The sequence below is a fragment of the Girardinichthys multiradiatus genome, chromosome 8 (genome assembly GCF_021462225.1).
Source record: "Girardinichthys multiradiatus isolate DD_20200921_A chromosome 8, DD_fGirMul_XY1, whole genome shotgun sequence".
In the NCBI taxonomy this organism is placed as follows: domain Eukaryota; kingdom Metazoa; phylum Chordata; class Actinopteri; order Cyprinodontiformes; family Goodeidae; genus Girardinichthys; species Girardinichthys multiradiatus.
Window position 1 is genome coordinate 17,181,402 of NC_061801.1, and position 21,056 is coordinate 17,202,457.

Genomic DNA, 21,056 nt, shown 5'->3' on the forward strand with positions numbered 1-21,056 from the left:
GGCCAATAACTTAAAAAAATCCCAATAAAATACATTAAAGTCTTTGGTTGTAACCTGACAAAACATGAAAAAGTTGAAGGGGCGTGATTACTTGAAGGGCATATTTAGTCTCATTAAACAGCAATTCTTTGTTGCTACAGCGAAAACAACTAATCACAGTATGCTGTTAGCAGCTGACTTTCTTATTTCATTTTTTAAAATTGTCTGCATTTGAAATAAGCAATTATTTAACTAATTTAAAGTCTGGTTTTCATCCTTATTTTTCTACTTGCGTCTTTATTGATCAGATCATCACTTGATCTGAGTAAAGTAGTAATTTTCTGAATTCAAAAAAGTATTTTACACTTTACACCCCATGATGCATTAAAACTGACCACGCATTTTTTTAGCAAAGTTTAGAGTGGTTTAAATCATATCTTGGAAAAAATAAATGATATGTTGTCATAAGTGGCAAGAGATCATTGCTTGTAGAACAGTATTATAGGTGTACCGCAAGGCTCAGTTCTTGGTCCAGTTCTTTTTAGTTTATGTAAAAATGATTTGGTATTTTCATATATTGGTGCAGGTTTCTAAATGTATGTAGATGATAGTGTTTCAACACAATTGTATTGGTACGTAGAGTATGGAGCACGGTTTCATAAGTCATGTGTCACATTAAATGTAAACAAAACTGTGTCCATTTCTTTGTCCTCTAGGTCCAATCTTTGATTGGCAATTATTTAAACCTGAAGATCAATGGACAATTATTAAACAAACCTCAGAAAGTAAGCCAAAAATATATATCTTGGTGTCATGTTGGATTCCTGCTAAAAAAAAAAATCTTGTTGTTAAGATGTTAAGCAGAGCAGCAAAACAAACTTGTATACATTTAGAGGGTCCCCACCATTTAATGCCTTCAGTGATTTTTCTTCTACTTATGTTGTTGAGATTAATGCATAAAAAGCATAGATTATGCTCCTGTTTAATTAAATAAATGTTTGATGAACATTAAACTGTCTTTTTGAAAAAATCCCTGTTCAGTGTAGAGCTATTTAGTTCAGGTTTGACCACTCTAGATATTTTAGATTTTGAACTGAGGCTGATTTAACACCATTCAGATTTAATTTAGCAGCAAGTAGTCATTTCAAATCAGATACTACCTTCATTAGCCAGCAGTGGTGTACCGATATTTTTTCTTACACACGTGCTTACACTGTGTGCAACAGCAATACATACATAGTTTTTATGACGCTCCCTGTCACAATGGCACCCTTGTCAGAGAGCCATATTGCCCATATTTAGCAACACCTCTGATGCCCCTTTGAAGTCTAATTAAACTCATTGGTCATTTTGTCATTGAACATTTTTGCTACATTGTATAGGACAGTTTATGAGCAGCCTCTACACAGCAGCCTCGGATGACCTGGATGGGAAGAAGATGTTGTGAGTGCGCCGGTACATCCTTGAAAAACAGTCCATGACCTTGGGCTTTGGCTGAGTAAGGAGTATGTGAGAGGAGCGCGGCGCGCCCCCGTCAGCCTGGCTGAGAAAAGGCGCATCCTCCTGTTTTATTGCAGTCACGTTTTCTTGCACTGATTTGAGATGAGGCATAAAGGGATGTGTATTTATCCCGTCAATATTATATTAGCAGCCTAAAATAGCCTACAGGAGGATGACGTCTCTCATCGTGTTTTGCTTTTCCCTCATTATTTAACCTTTCAGGTTTCCTCCGTTTGAGCGCGCTATTTTCCACAACCTACAATGTCTGCATCGGACCGAGCAACTGCACCTCGTTGAACGAAAGAAACCAAGAATCAGACCCACCTTCATAACCTTGTGATGATTCTCTACCTGATCCCATTACTTAACGAGTAAGACCACTTATTTTGGAATTGGATGTGTAGCAGAAAAAGTCAGATCTGGTGATAAATTGCGATGCTTTTCAGCCATCAACAATGATGCTCTGGTTTGAGAGCGGAGAACTTGCCTAGAAAGGTGGCGGACATTGTCCAGCTCAACTCAGCGGTTATGAGGTACCTGTGGTCCTGGTTCTGAATGCAGCGAAGAGAGACACCTACCCGGGTGTCACCGTCAGCTTTTGATGCTGCGCCGAAGGATGGCATACTCCGACCCGTCGTCGGGCAAAGATATACTCGGCAATAGATCCCTGTGTTTCATATTTATTTGCGCATTTGGACTCGTCACGCTTTTGCAACAGATTCTTTATGGAAAAAATTACATCAAGAGGTAAGTGTTGACGTTTCCCCCTTAAGAGTCAATTAGTGTCTTGTTTGTAATGTAAAGATAAAAACAAGCTCTAAAAAGCATGATTTCATTGTCGTTTTCATACTAATGAATAGTTTAGTGATGATAGATAAAATATGTATGATAAAATAAAAAGATACTCATACTCATTCGAGTGTTTTGAATTGAACTATAGGAGCAGGGGGAAACAAGCATTAGATGGCCTAAGAGAACAATAGCAACTAACCATCCATCTTTTTTTTTCCCCAGCAGCTTAGAATTTATTTTTTGATATTTTCTGAATATTAAGCATCATGAATCATACCATAAACAGTGCTTCAGCTGTATATGGTAATGTTTTCCCTTTATTTTTTCCGAAAACCTTTGTTTTTCTGTTTCAGCCTTCTTGACTGGTCATAGCCTACATCTTACAGAAGCATCAGATTCTCATTGTGCTAATGAAAGCTACTACGATGGCTGCAGATAGCAGCATGTTAAAGATGATGTGTATTTCTTATTGGTCCACACAGCCACTGCAGAGCCGTGTCTGTAGCAGCTCTGCAATGATATGTACTGAGCCCTCTTCCACGCCCCTTTTTCAAACCCATTCAACGAGCCATCTACTTCGAGGAGGTTTCACACTTTTTCAAAGAATCATTGTGAGACGAGCAGATGCTGAGAAGCTGGGATGTCAGATCTGTATGCCATTTGAAAAATCTCATAAGGAACACCCATTCTCAGTCCAAGAACAGGACTCCTCAATTATAAATATTTATTTATTTATTTATTTTTTTTTACAGAGAAAGCACATATATGCTTCCTTCAAAGCAAACATATATGTGCTGCAGGATGAGCTTATCCCACCTGTCACCCTGCTGAGCCCGTCTGATGAAACTCAGTTTGGATTCATGCATCCTGACTCCTGCCAAAAAGATCCATGAATTCAGATCCGATACTCTCTTCATCTCTGCCCCCCCACACCCCCACCCCCCCTTTAATTTTTATCTTTATTTTTTACTCCTTGCTTCTTCACCAAGCCCATATGGGAGAGAGGTGGGAACAAGCCGCACAACGGATACCAGTGGGTTCAGCGGCAGCCATTTTGCTACAGTCTGTTTGAACAAGTGGGGAGAGGGTGGGGGAGAGACTGCAAAAGGGTGTGATGAGATGAGTGTGTTTGCATGAGTGTGGGAAATGCAGAGCAAGAAAGACAAAAGAGAAGCTGTCATCTTACCAGATCTCCCTCTCCTCAAGTGTAAACAATGAGGTCCTTCACATGGGTCTGACCACACCCAGCTTCCTCTCATCCTAAACTCAGACCTAATAATGAAAATGCAAAATAAACCTGCAAACTAGGCATGTATGCATGCAACAAGGAAAGCACTTGGATACCTGCAATCAATTCCAGATGTGTTGTCACTCTGTGTACACATCAATCCCAGAGAATTCAAAGGGCTCCTCACTAACTACATGAGGTCCATTACAGTCTAAGCTGAGCCATGGACATTATTGTACTCAATAAAACTGGTCAAAGAGTTTCTGCAATACGGTGTCCCCATGAATCAGTTCTCTGCCTGCGTTCCCTGACATCAGATTACGAGGAATGACAGAGCTGGAGGTAGCTTATTATGATTTCTGTGAGTGACATACTTCTGTGAAGGAAGGCATTGGTGACATCTAAAAATACACCCTCAGGGGGATTAGAGTAAACGGCACAGGTTTGGAAGAGGCCGGATGGTAACCATCCAAACAAGAGTGGGTGTGAACAGGTTTGATTGCTTCTAAAGACAATCCATTTGAAGTGTTTATTCTGTCAGAATTCATTCAATCTACACAGTGAAAGAAGAAATTGTGGTTAAGAATTTGAGCCTCTTTTCTTCCTAGATTAAGGGTGAACCTTCAATAATGCAAATAAACAGATCTTTTTTTCACGGTGGAATAATGGAATAACTATAAAACAACCAACTTCAATGAGAAAAAAAACAAGAATTGGGTGGACAAGTTTGAAAATATTGTGGATTGTTTTGAATCAACTCAGGGTCAAAATTATTAATAAAAGCTCAAATATATACATACACCCCAAACTAATACTTGGATAAATGTCCCTTCACAAGTTACAGAGAAACTGCACAGTTTCTGTAGCTCCAGCAAGATTCTGGCATAATTATGGCTGGATATAGAAATAGTACAGCTCATTTAAATTAGTTGCTCTCCTGGCACCATCCCACCTTTTAAGCATAGTCCATTAACTTTAAATAGCATTAAAATCAGAGCCATTCCATAAACTTCATGTCAGTCTGCTTTATCCATTCCAAAGTCAGATTTGATGTTTGTTCATTGCTCTGTTGGAACACCAACTTGTATCTAAGTTTCAACCATCTAAAAGTTGATTTGAGGAAAGGCTGAAGAATTGATGGGTAGTCACCCTTTTCATTTCCTCATCTTCTTTGTCTACTGCACCAGTATCAAAGGTGGCTAAACAGACCCTCAGCACAATGCTACCACCACCATACATGACAGTACAGGTTTCTTAAGAATAAAATCAGCACATAGACTCCTAAGATTTTTTTTATCATTGTGGCATGAGAGCTCAGTTTCTGTCTTGGTTGACCAAACCTTTCTCCAGGACATATTTTGACTGTTTACACAGCCATCAGCAAATTTTAGTCACGCTTAAATTGGTCAGTTTTAGAGTAGGATTTATTTCTTGATCCGCCACCCTCTTTGTTCATGGTGTTGTTTTTGGCTTTACTGTGAACAGTGACAATAATGTTTCAGAAGCTTAAAGTTCATTGTAGGCTTGAGCCTTGATGGTCCCTTGGTTGTTCATCATTCTTTATCTAAAAGGGACAGTTTGCGTCAGATGGCTGAAACTCTGCAACAGCTGGTATTCCACCAGGACAATAACCTTAACACATGTCAAAAATGTCTTTGGAATAGACAAAGAAGAGTTCTGTGTAGGCCCAGACTCTATTTATAGACAATGCTTAAAAGTAGGTCCTTCATAGGAAACAAAACTATTTTAATGAACTCTTCCAATTCTGCCAAGAAGAGCAATCCAGGCAAAGATTTCCCAGAAAATGATGATGGCATCAAAACGCATGTGGTTCAGGTGCAACTCTCTAAGGGACATTTAACAAATTTCAGTGAAGGTGTATGTCTACATTGAAGTGTGTTCATATAATTAGAGACAATCTACAATAAATTAAAAGTAGTGCAACCATATCTTGTTTTTAAAATTCATTAAACATGTTCATTCAATAATCAATCCACCCAAGAATGGTTCAAATGCTTAATGCCAGGCCCAGAAATGATTATGGGCCTGATTGTGATCTAAAATCGTCTCCTGCATATTAGGAGTACAATAATAGTAAAAGAAACAGCTAATCTTTACATTTCCAGATCTGGATCTACTAAATATGTGGCTCTTTTTTGAGAAATGTAACATTTAATCACCCAGCTAATAAGTAATCGTTCAGATTAATCTGCCTGTGTCTGAATCTGTCTTGATGCATTGCGTAAGCGGGCTGTGTCTCATGGTACGGCACAGCTTTCTGTCCTAACCCTTTTTCAGTTTAATGATATGGAGCAATATTTGAAACTATGGTGAAACAGAGGGTATATGCATGACTTTTTGGGGCGTTAAACCACTGAAGCCACATGAACTATTGTGTTTTCTCTCTCTTGTTGACCTCAGTCCCCACTCAATGACAGTAGAGTTATCCTAATTCACTTGGTTGGGATTCTTGTAAAGGTGACTGCACCTGAACCTAGAAGTAAACCCCTTATAAAATCTATCCTGCATGATGACAATACTACTGTGTTAGAGCTGCCTTTGAGTATTTGACCAAGCTTGACATTTGACAGGTTTGACACATTAAGATACAGTGAAGAAATGGGAAACCAACCTAGCAAGAAATGTAATCAATATTGGCAGAACTTTCAATAGTGGAAATCTCTGGGACCTTTATGACACTAATAGAAGTCATTAAACTATACAGGTTAAAAGTCATGCAGACTCTCAGTCTCTTTGCCTACAGCCCCTGATGGTGGGACAAGAGAATGCAGATCAGATTAGTGCTTGTTTATCTCTTAATGCTTGGATTAGTCTGAGCTGAGCTGATAATTAAGTCAGCAGCAGCAGATAAATGGTCTAGATGGCGCTCCGTCTGGATTGGGTCCAGCACCCGCACCGGTAAACAGGATAAATAAGTAAAATTCTCTGCATCATTGGATTCAAGATATTAAACTGTTCTTGTAGGCATGAGTTTTCACATAAGAATAAGAGGTTTATGTAATCAGCATTCAGTGGGCAAGTTGTTGGTGCCTTAATATGTCTGCTTTGATAAGCTTTTGATCCATTTCAAGCACACATCCCCTATAAACACCCCAAACTCCTCATATTTCAGCATGTTCACATTTACTTCTGCTTGCAGAGCGGGACATAGATGCTGGAGAGGCACTTGGGAAGGCTTTAAGTGCCCACAGAATGGCATTGACACCATTCCCCTGTGTTGAATGCTCGCTCACATAATGCATCCAGAGAGGCTCTTAGGGTTCACTCTCCCCCCGCCTAAATTATCTTAACACCCACAGAGCACTCACAGAAATGACTCACATGAGCACTTGCATAACTGTCAGTCATTTATTAAACGTTTTACACCCTGGCATGTTTGGATAGATGGAATATGGATGTAACCAAAAGGAATTAGAAACAATAGGTTAACTGATGTTCTCTTAAACTGTGTTTACAAGCAATAAGTTGTGGAAGTGGTCTAAATTGGCATCTTTATGTTGGCTTTAAATTTGCCACAGAAGACTTGGCAAATCTGTTGGCATCAGTCCCTTAGAGGCAATTTGACATTTGCAGTAAACTGGAACTGATTATTGTTTTGCTCTTTAAATTACATTGACTTTAGTACATTGCCTTACAAGTCTAATGGTCAAGCAAGCCAATATTGAACAGCAAAAATTTTTAACTCATGCTCAGGATTAGGAAAGCAGTCCAGCAAAGCATGAATTAACCACTCAAATCAGAGGGTCATCAGCAAAAAACGTAACTTTAAACCATGTTTGGTGTCATACTCCGTTTTCTCGAGCCTGTGCATGACTAAGCGTGTGCAGTTTGAAGATTTGTGAGTGGATAAGTGGACTTGGTTGTGAGTGTGTGTGTGTGCACAGAACAAGGACTAAATAAATACCAAATAAACTGACTGATTTTTTTACTAGTGCGCAACAGTTTAGCCGAGTCAAAGGGGACGAGACCGGAAATTGGACCGGCCCCGTTAATTTCTTCGATGACGGATCTCTGAAGCCTGCCAGAAATGGAAGGAAAAGGTACATTTCAATCCTGACTAACTACACAACATCTCCATAAAAAAGAGGGAGTATGAGTGTGAGAAAGAGAAAGAGAGATAGGATTCATCATAGTGACAACCCGGGCCAGCATGTGTGGACCGGGATATGCCCATGAGTCTCCTCAGAGACTGTAGAAAGAGCACAAACAGCTGTAGTGCATTTGCAATTTTCTTTTTCTTGTGTTGAAAATCTGCAGGTTAAGGAAGTTGGCAGGGGGTGGTGATGTTGCAGGACAACATTTAACTCTAACTTGACCTGTCTGCATGTTGACAGATGTTTCCGTCAGAATATTCAGCCAGATTCACAGATCTCCGTAATAGTCACACCCTGCCTAGCCGATATTAAGAAGAAAAAAAACCACTCTCAAAGGTAGGCCGGTTTGAAGGCATTTTCTAGTCTTTTTCACAGAAACCCAAGAATGTCTCTTTCTTTGTCATTAGTTTGAATGGTATAAACTCATATTTTTCAGTGGTGGTTGCACTTAAGATTTGCTCTTGCATGTTGTCTAACCCTGTCGACCACCCCTTCCCACTCACCCTCCGAAGCTGGTTGAGCCACGGTCTCCTGTTGATGTACTGGCTTCTCCTTGTCCCTTTGTGTGCCCATCCAGCACCCATCTTCAAATGCCTTTCCCTCCCCAACCTGTGTCTCTTGTGTCCTGCACAGCTTTCTGTGTGTATGCCATGTACATAGTTAGGACACCTGCGTCTGCTCCTTCTATCTCCCCTTCTCACATCTGCATTGTCTCTCTCTGCGACCTGGATTTACTCCCTCCTTTTAAACCTTTCTGCTGTTACAAGAAGACAGGAATGTGACAGATCCCCCCACCCCCTTCCTTCAAATCTCCAAATCTTCATAACAGTTGTCAATATCTGAGGTAAAATGCTGGATTGGTTAATCCTAGATGCCTTACGGGATGAAACTCATCTAGTGTAGTTAAGTATCTATGTCTTGCTTTTGAACCTGAACAGAGCACACTTGCAAAAGTTTCATCATCTTAGCTAAAACAAAAAAAATGAACAACTCGGTTTAGTATGTCAAGTCTGTTACACAAACCCAGAATAACCTCAGAAATACACTGCATCATCAGGTGGATGTAGACAACCAGTTTCATCATTCCTCTTTGTTCCATTTCATCTCAGCATCTTGTTCCTTTGATGCATCTCTTTCGTTTTTATGCTTGTTACATTGTTTTGTTTCCATGTCTTTAAATCACTTGACTCATTTACCTTCGGAGGCACAGGTAATATGTTCTATTTTTCCATATTTCAAAAACCCATGTCTCATTTAATATTTAGCAAATGCCAAAATTCATTTGAACAAACTGAAATTGTTGTTGCTGCTAAATCCTGCCATTCCCCAACTGTTATGTATGTAGTAATGACATATAATTGATATTTGTGAAATGCACATTGTACATTGATTTATAAAGGGATCATTTCTCATGAAATGATTCAAACCTAACAATGACCTTAACTTATGTTTCAGGGTTAACAACCATTAGCAAGACCATTATGAACCTTATAATCTGGCTAATGCAAACCTTGATCTATTTTTGTTTCACCTTTAGATTGTTTTTATTTTCTATTTATTATCAGTGCAGCTTCTTAGTTTATTGGAACAGTTTTGAATGTGCAAGTTGACAGAAACTGATCAACATTTATTATTGCTTGTGTTTAAACGAATAAGTAAGCAGGCAATAAGTACCCAATTAAGATGTCCTCTTGTAACATTTGGGGGACTGGAGCCACAATAATCTACTGTAGAACCTCTGAATGCAAAACAAAATTTGTTTCAGCAGGCAATTTGTATTTTCAAAACTTGTATGTGGAAACAAGTTTCCTCATTGGAAATAAACCTCAAGCCACCCACCCACCCTTCTGCCAAAACGTGCATAAAACAGCAGTACATTTTAGTGCAATACAGACAATAATACATATAATATTGCTTAACATTCTGAAGTGAAATAACAATGACACTATCAACGACAAAGGAAATGATTACAGTTAATGTGGGACACCCAAAGAAACTCACATGACAGAGACAACTCAAAGGCGGGGTATTAGAAAGAGGTTTATTTATTTATTTATTTTGCTCTGAAAAACCTCTTCCAGTATGACTTAAATAAAGTCATCATGGAGTGCTTTCTATCATGGAGTGCATTTTGCACCATAATCCAAAACAACACCCACAAATTATGACATCACTGTCATCCTATACTGTTTATAAAAGCACTGGCAGCACTGCATCACTGTATCCAGGGTTGCAATACAAAATAGTCCATACATATTTGCTTCTGTCTGCGCTTTAACATTTTTGAGTAATGCTGCTTGAAACAGCAGCTTTGTTTGGGTGATTTTGTGCAGAGAGGCTTTGGACTTTCACCCCATTATTACCACTTGTGTGTCATGTCTCCAGTGGATGGAAGCAGCACAAAATTATAATTTTAGTCAAAGTACTCTCTTAATGCAGCCAGTACAGAGGTCTTTCAGTGTTAGTTACTGTGTATGGTGATGCATAAGCACAAACACTCATATGCTCATATTCATCAGACATTACATAGTAACCATTCTCCATTTTAACCAACTGAGCTTGAATCAACCCTGTTTTCCTTTTAAATGCTCCTATTTCTATGAAAAAAATAAACACATAAAAACCCACAGTACCAGTTTAACACCATGCAAGTTTCATTTTAACAAGTTTAATATGTGAAAATATGAGTGCTTTAATATTTCTCCACAAAATGTATCCTTTTGGTTTAGTCTAAGATGTTATAGAATCTGGTGCAAGTGTCCAATGAACAGAATATTACTTTCCTGTTTGTGATGCCAAAAATTGCCTGCATCACTCCTGTCATTGTTTCATCCCAAATTGCTACCTGTACTCTTAGATTTCATGAACTCAAAACAGACGGTAAATTATAAATTGTTTGATTTACTGTTAATTTGTTTACACTGTAATTTATTAAAACTGTTTATTGTTAATCTGTTGATTTTCTTGTCTGCCAGTTGCTGTAGGCAGAGGGTGACTGTGTTTATCCCTCCAGGTATCTGGAAAATTATGATGGCCCTTTTGAATTCAACTCCACGGCTTGCAGGGAGCTCAGACAGGAGATTATGGACGTCAAAGTCCTGACAATGTGAGTGATCAATTATGATGATACTTATGTATGAGCTAGATGACTACCATTCATGTACCAGGAGCCTGAACAGTTATGTCATTCCTTGTAAAGATGTGCACATAAGCCTTAAAATACATTACCTTTACAGATATTTGGTGGCCCTAAGATGCAGCTCTCTAACATTGAGATTTGGATAACTTTTTTTTACCTTCCTTTCCAGCTTCTTCACTATGTGGGGTGGCAGGATAAACTTGGGTCCTCATCTAGCTTTGTCTGTCACTGCTCCAGTTCTTTAAAACATTTGAGTTATTATGAAAATTTGATGTTTTCCTGTCTTTCATCTTCTGAAGAGAGGCAATGGAACGCTCTTTTATGTCATACCTCCCTGAAACAGCAATCACTAAAGAAATATATGTTATCAAATGCAAGTTTAGATTTTTCTAAAGTTTCAGTATGAGATTACGCTACCTCAGTTAGATCAATTTATTTCAAGGCTTTATTGCAAATCTTTACCAGGACTGAATGGTTGCTGCAAGGAAAGGAACAGAGTAAAAGATTTCAGCTAACCCAGAGAATGAAAAACTTTATTGTGACCCAACCTTTGGATGACCCTTATAAAAATGACCAGTAGACATAGCGTGCAGACTCTAAAATTGTTCTTAATGCTGCAAGGTTGCTCCATTTTGGGGCTCATGAACCTTTAGAATTGCTTCTGAAAAACTGAAAGAACTTCTAAATAAATTGCTCCAAGCCATGGTATTTAGGGTTTCTTGTGTTCACTTTTGTTATGTTTTCGAGTACTATCATTTGCTAATGCCAAAGAAAGAGGCAAAAACACTGCAACAACACTAAAGGACTTGTTACACGTATTTTGCTACAGAAATATAAAATATATTGAGATAAAAATTTAAACCAGAAACAGATATTTAACTTGGAACTTCAAATGCTATTTTAAAGGGTCAGGAACTGTCCTCCCTTTACACATTACATGCCCTTTAACAAATGTTTTGGGCTGTTTCAGATTGACTTGTCATCGTACTGTTGTGGAATTTTCTTATCAAAGTGGGTAGAAGTTGACTCATTACAAGAGAAAATCCGGACTTTGTCTTTATAAGTTTTATTCAAAGGCATTCAGCGTTTGAAGACCCTGACACTGAGGTTAGTCAGTGAAAAAGAGCCCCGATCAACATTTACACACAGTATTTATACCAGAACATGACAGTGTTATCTCAACTTCAAAGAGTCTGTGTTTTACGACCCCAGACCCTTCTCGAGTTCAGAGGTGACAAAGTTATCTGAGAACCCATCTGTCCTTCCCAACACATCATCCTAACTGTGGGTTTTAACTATTAAACTTCTGATACTGGCTTTTACAGCTTACTCCCTAACACAGATGTTCACAGAAGTGAGGTAACCCAAAGGTCACACACTTTGGAACACTTAATAAAATAATTTCCATTACACTCCCTTCTTCTGATTGACTTTTCGCATCTCTAATGTCCCTTTTCACTTTTACCTTCTTTCCCGACTGATCGCAATATTTAAGACAAACGAAACTTCCTTCAGGAAAGTTTGAACTCTTTAACCCCTTAATTGATGCACTCTGTGCTTTTTAATCTTTTCCTTATGTTTTTTTTTATTTTTCCATCTGCATCCATCAACTGTTTTACTTGAAACTATTTAAACTATTTAACTTATTTACACTCAAACTTCCACGCTGTGAAAAACCAAACTTATCTTCCAAATTAAAGCACATTTAACACAATCATCCCCACTTTTTCCTTTCATTATTTTATAAATCAGAGTATGAAGAAGGAGACATCCCTGATGCCTCAAGGTTCCGGAACCACTTTTTTTTTACCTGTTCAGCGGCACGTCTGCCCTCTGGCTTTTCTCCTTTATGAGGTGTAGAAAATTGCTAAAAACCACCCGCAAAACCCTGTGTTTTGCTTTATCCCATTGTTACCAATGAGAACCTCCCTGCAATTCCTTTTGCAGGGTGACTGGGCCCTCAGCTGATGTCCTCCCTCTCGCAACTCTGGAACCTAATTAATTAGTTAGGAGATGATGGTTAATGTGTAATAAAAATAATAATATACATTATATCATACAGAGCAACTTCTCACCCAGATATATTTGAAGACAAATAGTTCGGATCCAATCGGCCAGAAGCCGCAGGCGGGCACAAGGACTCCCCTCCGTAAAATGGAAGTGGACTGAGAACAACTCTCAGGCTGGCCAGGCGTCCGTGTCCCATCCTGCGGTCTCCTCTGGCACGTTAGATCCTGTTCGTGACGCTAAAATTGTTGTGGAATTTTCTTATCAAAGTGGGTAGAAGTTGACTCATAACAAGAGAAAATCCGGACTTTGTCTTTATAAGTTTTATTCAAAGGCATTCAGCGTTTGAAGACCCTGACACTGAGGTTAGTCAGTGAAAAAGAGCCCCGATCAACATTTACACACAGTATTTATACCAGAACATGACAGTGTTATCTCAACTTCAAAGAGTCTGTGTTTTACGACCCCAGACCCTTCTCGAGTTCAGAGGTGACAAAGTTATCTGGGAACCCATCTGTCCTTCCCAACACATCATCCTAACTGTGGATTTTAACCATTAAACTTCTGATAATGGCTTTTACAGCTTACTCCCTAACACAGATGTTCACAGAAGTGAGGTAACCCAAAGGTCACACACTTTGGAACACTTAATAAAATAATTTCCATTACAGTACTTATTCAGTATTGACGAATTTGACTTTTTAATCCATATCTCTTTGCCAAACTGAGTCTAAACAAATAGGTTTGATCTACCCCACATTTAGACATTAATCAGAAAAAAGACAATGTTGTCTTTTTTCTTTGTCTTTGAGTTTAGGATCTTGACTTGAAAGAAAACAGAAGGTGAAACTATCTTAGATCTATCTAGAAGAGCAATTATCTTATAGAAAAGTAAGGTAGTAAAAAGGTAGTAGTATAAAAGCAGGTATATTATAAAAGGTAGTAAAAAATTAAAAATAAACTTTTAACTAAAATGTTTAAACATTTTTATTTCGTTTTCACATTGTAATACTTTCTTAACAGATAGTTTATCTGGTCATACATCATCTTGCAATACATGTTTCAAATTTAAAGGACATTAATGTTAACCATTTAGAGTTGTTTATCAAAACTGGCTAAATGGAAGAGTGACAGATAGATACAAATTTATTTGGAATAATTTTTATGAACATGAATTACATTCTTGAAGCAGTTTAAACATCACAGATGTCTACGTTTGTCTCAGGCTTGCTCCAATTAGTTGTTGGCAGTTAAAAGTAATATCTGCTATGTCAAAGTCAAGATGCTAAAAGAGTTGTCTTCTGCAGGTAAGATATTTACTTGCCATAAAGTCATGACACAACCTCCACCTTTAGAAATATTAACTGTCCAAGATGCAAATGAAAATGATTGAGAGAAATGGCTACACCATAAATGCCACACAAACATTTTAGACCAGAAGTAAAGAACCCATCTTCAAACCAGCGCATCATATCATATCATCCCAACTGAAAAAAACACAAAATGCACAATACAGAAAATAGAGCTGAGAAAGCAAAGCTGGTTAAAACTATACTACCTGACAATTTTCAAAAAGTGAGAAAGAAAGCAATCATGAGATAGTCAAGAAAGCAGTTGTGCGCTGCTGACGAGTGACATTGTTGATCTGTAACACAAAACTCAGGCATCAGTGCATAACACAATGGCCATCAAAGACAGAAATAGCAATAGCAGATTTGAACTTGAGTTCCTAAATTGAAGCATTGTAACACTGTTTCTGATGTGCACTGGTCTCTTATTTCTTTGAATAAATGTGTCAACAGAATACTTTGTAATAAGGAAGCCATGCGGTGATTGTGCAAGTCTCACTTTTCTTCACGTTATCAGTATGTGTTTTACCCACAGGGTTTAAATGTAGCTGTCAAACATTATAATGAGGACACTATTGTCATGTCACTCAACCTCTATAAGTCCCTCTGCAGCTAATTTTCTCCATGTTGTTTGACTGTAATAGTCACTTCAAGTTAATGCTACATATCTGGTGGAAGGTTTAATACTTAGACAGCATCTGCAGTCAAACATTATCTCCTTCATTTGGCTCATATACAGTAAAGAAAAATAATGATGATTCTAAAGCTATTAACATGTAAAATAATTCTTACATCATTAACGTTATGCTAGCAAACAACACCTCTTGGTTTGGTACTCGCTGCTCAAGTTATTGGACATATGGCATGAACTGTGTTGGGTATTTCTTAGCTCCATTTTACATATTTGTGCTAAAAAGTTTTTTTTATTGCCTACAACCATAGAATAAAAGCAAGTTGCTCCCAATACTGTTGCAATGTCATTATCCATTTCAGGTTTGGGGGTTCACTCTTTTAAGCTTTTCAGGTTTTCTAGCTTTAAAATATGCTGATATATCTTGTCTAAATTTAGCACTCTTTAGCAAGTGTCTTTTTTACATTAAGGGCTTATCAAACAAACAATAAATAAAAAGGCTAAAAACTGCTTGAATTTTCACTGTAATCTTACACTATCCGTTTCTTTACAGAATGATAAAATTAACATTTACATAATGCATTTCATTACTTCTCAGCTTCATTACACATCTTAATGAGCCAGAGGTGCCAGAAGCAATCTCAGCAGTTTATCTTCTCTAATAAGAATAGGAATATTGTCCACTGACCTTTTATGTACAGAGGCCAGGTTGTCAAAGTTTCTGTCAAACTTATTCTCACTGTTGGACAAAAGGACTTTAGCTACTGGCAGTAGTAGAGCTTCTCTGCTATCATCCTTAATAATGACATGAGTCAAATTCTTCAATTATCTCAAGGAAAAGGTTATATTAAAAAAACCCTGTCTGAAATATGCAGATAAGCTTTTTTAAGTTTTCCATTTGCAGCAATACTTAAGCCTACTAACTAACTAACTAACCAACTAACTAACTAACTAACTAACTAACTAACTAACTAACTAACTAACTAACTAACTAACTAACTAACTAACTAACTAACCACTGCAGATTTTGTCTTCCTTTTTTTCCAATTGTAATTTTGAGTCCCCCGTATTTACCTAAAGAAACCTAACTGGGAAAAAAATTATGATGACATGAATTTCACTCCTAAATCTATGAATTCTGTCTACCAGGGTGAAAACCTCAGAGCTGTTTGAAAGATGGCGAAACCTACAGGTCTGCAGATGGGAGCAGAACAAGGAGGAGACCAGCAACTTTAAGTCAGTCCCATTCATTTTAGCAGAAAACCAGCATATCTGAACATTGGTAGTGTTTTACAAAACCTAAACTTTTTCTCTTTAACCTAAAAAATACAAATGTTTTCTACAATATGTGTTTTTTAGCAGTAGCTATACATTGTTTAGTGGTACTATTTTGTGGAAGAACACTAAGTGTGGTGTATGTGCACTTTGATCTGCCTGTGTTCTATGGGAAATGCCTAAAAAAGAAAGCCATGTTACCATTGTGTCTAAATAGTTAAGTTATAAGAAGGAACATAATATGTTTATTTCCTGATTCAATTTTGATGTCTGGAAACAGTGCTTTTTACTGTTAGTTTTTATTAACATGCCAACATAACACACAGGTTATTCTGGCTTTATACCCCTATTCCACTACTGCATATATGCCTTTAATTTTAAAAGATGTATAAATATACATGGTTAAAGAAAATTATGCACTAGCATCACTTTCTAAGCATATAATAATGTAACATTCATAATTTGATCTCAAGTTCCAGCTCCAGTGTTTTGGACATGTTGAAAGGTTCTGTGGCATGACTCTTGCAAAGTGGGGATGTGGTATATCACACACATAGACATCATTGTTGCAAAATTTCCCTAAATTTAACATAAATGACACAGCAGTGACCCGATAATGCGTTACATTTTATCATTCAACTCTATGCAGATACTCAATCTGCACTGATGAAGATTTGTGGAGTGCTTGGCGTGGCTGACATGGCAAGAGACTTAGATTTATTTTCTGACTGATCCAGCTAATAAATACTTTTAGACTGTGTGTACAAAATTGAATTTCTAACCCAAGATGACCAGCATGAAAATAGACAAAAAACAACAACTTTGTTTTTGGGAAATAGAGTAAACACCGCTTCATTTCTTTAAATTTTTTTAGTCCTGTAAAAAGCATTGTAGATACCTCGACATACATGGCAAGATAAAACATTGTGTGACAGCAGTTTTAGATATGATTGTGGCATCATCACTTTCTTATATTATCTTCTATGATTTCATGTTTTTTCTTTTAAAGGATGTCTCTATCCCGCTGCTGTAATGCTCCATCCTTTTTGTTCACCACCAAGAAAAACACTCCTGCAGGATCCAAGCTGAGGTATGAGGTGGATACCAGTGGCATCCTTCCCATTACCACAGAGATCTTCAAGATGTTCCCAGATGTGAGTTCAATTTCTCTCAATGGGTTTTGGCTTCTTTCTTTCAGTTTTCTTCTTTTCAGTTGCTGGTGTGGTGTGATCTTTTCAATTTCTGAAGCTTCTCTGTGTTGTGTTTCTGAAATCTAGGATATGCCGTATTCCAAATCCCAGTTCAAAAAATGTGCCGTCATTGGAAACGGTGGTATCATCAAGAACAGCAAATGTGGAAAAGAAATCGATTCCGCTGATTTTGTTTTCAGGTATGCAGGAAATAATCTTTTTATCTTTTGTTATTTAAGACTGTCTAAGACTTTCATTATGTTTTATCAGAAATGTTTCTAGGGAGGTTAAAATTAATAATTTATTAATATTTTGATTTTAATCTAAACATCTTTTAGCTGATTCTTGATTTCATATGGAACAGATAAAAATATCCCAATATCAGTTATTATTATGCTCTAACTTTAGCTATCCAATTATTCTATCATTTTTACCTTGGGTATGTTGTATAAACAATAAATAATACTCAATTTTTATAATTTCCAACCTATTCTCATTTGAAGCACACAAAAAAATTGTAATTCACTGTGCTAAATTAATGTTTGAACTTGAATGGACATCAAAACAAGAGGCTGTCTGAGTGAAAATTACCTAACTATTTTATTAGAATAGGAGAAAGTCTTTGTATTTAATTTTAGTCTCCGAGAAAAGAAAACATGAGGGAAACAGCAATGGTGTACAGCTCTTATGAATTCAAAATGAAAAACAATTATATAAACTCTAAAGGAAAATCTTTCTCTTTCCCTTTTCTCCTGCAGATGCAACGTGCCACCCATCAATGAGAAATACTCAGTGGATGTGGGCACCAAAACAGACCTGGTGACCATAAATCCAAGCATTATTACAGAAAGGTATTATAAATATGGGGGCTAGCAAGAGATTACGGTACCTTGCAAAAGCATGGACAACCCTGAAAATCCTTCCACATATTTCTTTTACAACCACCAATGTCTATGTGTTTTATTGAAAATTATAGGAAAGACCAACACAAGGCACATAATTGTAAATTTGAAGTCAAATGCTACATGGATTTCAGACTTTCTCATCATCATCTGAAAATGGAACAGTTATGGCAACTTCAAACCTACCAGTATAGGCTGTATTTCTCCTCTTAGAACAGACTAGGAGAGCATTAATCTGAAAAGCAGCCAAGAGACCATTGGTAACTTTAGAGGAGCTGAAAAAATCCAGTGCTCAGGTAGGAGAATCTGTCCACAGGATAGCTACTTGCTTTGCAGTCCATAGCGCAATCTCTTGTGGAGAGGTGGCAAGAAGAAAGTCTCTGTTTAATGAAAGTCTTACAAATTTCTGTTTCCAGTTTGCCCCAAGCCCTGCAATGGATACAGTAAACTTCTGGCAACAGCTGCTCTGGTCAGATGAAACCATAGTTGGATGTTTTTACCTACATGGGAAATGCTATCTAAAAACTAACACCACACATCACTGTGAACACACACAGTGGAAAATGATGTGGCAGTATCGTGTGGGGATGCTTTTCTTCAGCAAGGACAAGGAAAGGTGGTTCTACAAAATATTGACTCAGGAGGGTGAATACAAATGCATTCTACACATTACCATATATTTGTTGAAATTCATTTTACTTCCACTTCACAATTATTTTCCACTTTGTGTTGGCTGATCACAAAAACCACTATAAAATACATAGGGGTTTGTTGTTGCCACTTAACAAAATGTAAAAAGGTTTGAAGGGTCTTAAAACATTTGCAATGCATTGTTTATCTTCTCAATATTCAGATTGGTTTTCAGTTTTTTGCAACAGTTTTTTTGTTTTGTTTTCTCCCTAGATTTCAGAAGCTGGAGAAATGGCGGCGGCCATTTTACGAAGTCCTCCAGAACTATGAGAACTCATCAGTGGTGCTACCCGCCTTTTACAACACCCGCAACACTGATGTGTCTTTCCGAGTCAAGTACATGCTAGACGATTTTGACTCCCAAAGAGGCGTCTTCTTCTTCCACCCGCAGTATCTCCTGAACGTGCAGCGTTTCTGGGCGGTGCAGGGCGTTCGGGCAAAACGCCTCAGCAGCGGCCTCATGCTAGTGACTGCTGCCTTGGAGCTCTGCGAAGAGGTCCACCTCTATGGTTTCTGGGCGTTTCCCATGAACCCCGCAGGCATCTTTATTACTCACCACTACTATGACAATGTGAAGCCAAGGCCTGGCTTCCACGCTATGCCTCATGAAATTTTTAACTTCATCCACATGCACACGCGGGGGATCATCAGTGTACATACAGGGCACTGCACATGATCTTCTTTCTGGTTTTAAAATTAATTAGTTTTGTTTTTGTTAGGATTATTCACTTGGCAATGGGAGTGCACACTTATTTGCTCTGATTAGTTCAACAATATGGTGAAGATTGCTCACTTGGACACGTTTCTCTTTTCAAAGAGCCTTTACTGTTGTCATGTCACTGTGGCGATCTTTGAGTCTCTGTCTATAGGATGCTTGTGTTTAATGTAAAAAGTGATCTTCATAATAGTGTTTCTGTGAAGTTTTTGAAGTGGCCCCGCTGTACAGAAGTGTTTTCTACTTGACTGCACAGGTATTGATGCTGAAAAGGGGATGCTGTGGGGGTGGCATCATGCCCTTATCTTAACTTTCTCTTGGCCAGTCTGTGGGTGTGGCAGCTTAATGTTTGTGTGAAACAAGACTAAATACTATAGTTTTAATAAATGAACATCAGAATACACTGCTGTAACATGTACTTGTCTACTTTTGTAATCTATTTCCTATTACTCTGATTCACGGTTTGAGTCTTTTCAAACTCTGTTAAAAAGGCCTGTTTTCATTGGCCTAGTTTCTCCCTCAAAAAATATTCCCCAGTATTTAAGGTGAGACACTGATGTATCTTTCTTTTGGTTTGGGGCAAGAACTGTCACAAAACAAAGCAGCATGCTGCTGCAAAACAACCCAGCTTTCGATCTTGTCTTAAGCCATTTTTGCCTTATATGAGATAAAACCCCTTTGGACAATGTGCCATGCACCCACGTGTCCTGCTTATGTACAATTACCCTATCACTGAGTGAAATGTTAGTTTGGCTCTTTAATTAAAAGACATTTAAGACCTTCTACGATGTAAAAAAGGACATGTCCTTTCTGGCTCATGTTCTATCAAAATTATCCTCTATAAACCTCATTGCCATGAAATGCTCTGCATGAATTTACTCTATACTTGGCTTTGTGTGTGCCTGCTTTAATGATCACTGGAATATGTTTACACTTAAGCCTTTTTACAGTGCATTGGAAGATGCTGACAGGACACACAGAAAGTCCAAGTCACCTGTGTAATATAGTAATAACTGATCAAATGGTGCAAGAATGATGGTGGTTGCTGCCCTTGCTTGTTGTAATAAAACTCTTTTTCTTTTGGTGTTATTTAATCTTACTTTGAACTCTGTAGATTTGCTTTGCATTTGTAAAAATATCGCACATTTCACCACTGGAAAGCTGTGCTGATTTACACTGGGTTTTTTGTACTTTATAAAAGATTAGCAGACCATAAATTATTATTTTGACTCTCTTCTATTTATGCTCAGCTAAAAATGTGTTACTTTGCAATTAAACATGTTTATAGTTGTAAGGACTTCTTCTGTACTTAGTGCCCACAAATAATGGGTTACGTGTTCTAATATAGATTTTAAAATAAGTTGGCTGAACAACAATCATGATGGAATCAAGAATGGAAAAAGGTCTGTGTACTGGAAGGAGTTATATGTTGGTATTTACAGTGATTCTTACCTTAACTCTTGATCATTATTTATATTGAGTGTGTTTTTAAATAAACCTGTTTTGAATTTCTCAAATGCATATTGATGAATGCGTTGTGAGTT

General features: G+C 37.6%; 1 protein-coding gene across 3 annotated transcripts; it reads left to right on the top strand.

Annotated features, from left to right (window-relative positions):
- The first annotated feature begins 1,413 nt into the window (after positions 1-1,413).
- st8sia5 (ST8 alpha-N-acetyl-neuraminide alpha-2,8-sialyltransferase 5) lies at positions 1,414-20,601 on the top strand. Of its 3 annotated transcripts, XM_047372249.1 has the most exons (9): positions 1,414-2,226; positions 7,453-7,560; positions 7,855-7,950; positions 10,628-10,720; positions 15,890-15,976; positions 17,025-17,169; positions 17,293-17,405; positions 17,964-18,056; positions 19,011-20,601. In XM_047372249.1, exons 1-9 carry the CDS (start codon positions 2,081-2,083, stop codon positions 19,471-19,473), a joined length of 1,344 nt encoding a protein of 447 aa, XP_047228205.1. In that variant the 5' UTR covers positions 1,414-2,080; the 3' UTR covers positions 19,474-20,601. The 3 variants fall into 3 exon arrangements, with proteins under 3 accessions (XP_047228205.1, XP_047228206.1, XP_047228207.1); XM_047372250.1 differs by lacking the exon at positions 7,855-7,950 and having other exon boundaries at positions 1,420-2,226; XM_047372251.1 differs by lacking the exons at positions 7,453-7,560; positions 7,855-7,950 and having other exon boundaries at positions 1,420-2,226.
- The last annotated feature ends 455 nt before the right edge of the window (positions 20,602-21,056 follow it).

Coding starts and splice junctions, on each gene's coding strand:
- st8sia5 (XM_047372249.1), top strand. CDS start 2,081: ATGCTGCGCCGAAGGATGGCATACTCCGACCCGTCGTCGGGCAAAGAT. Junction 7,951..10,627: donor AAAAAAAACCACTCTCAAAG/GTAGGCCGGTTT, acceptor TTATCCCTCCAG/GTATCTGGAAAATTATGATG. Junction 18,057..19,010: donor CCAAGCATTATTACAGAAAG/GTATTATAAATA, acceptor TTTTCTCCCTAG/ATTTCAGAAGCTGGAGAAAT.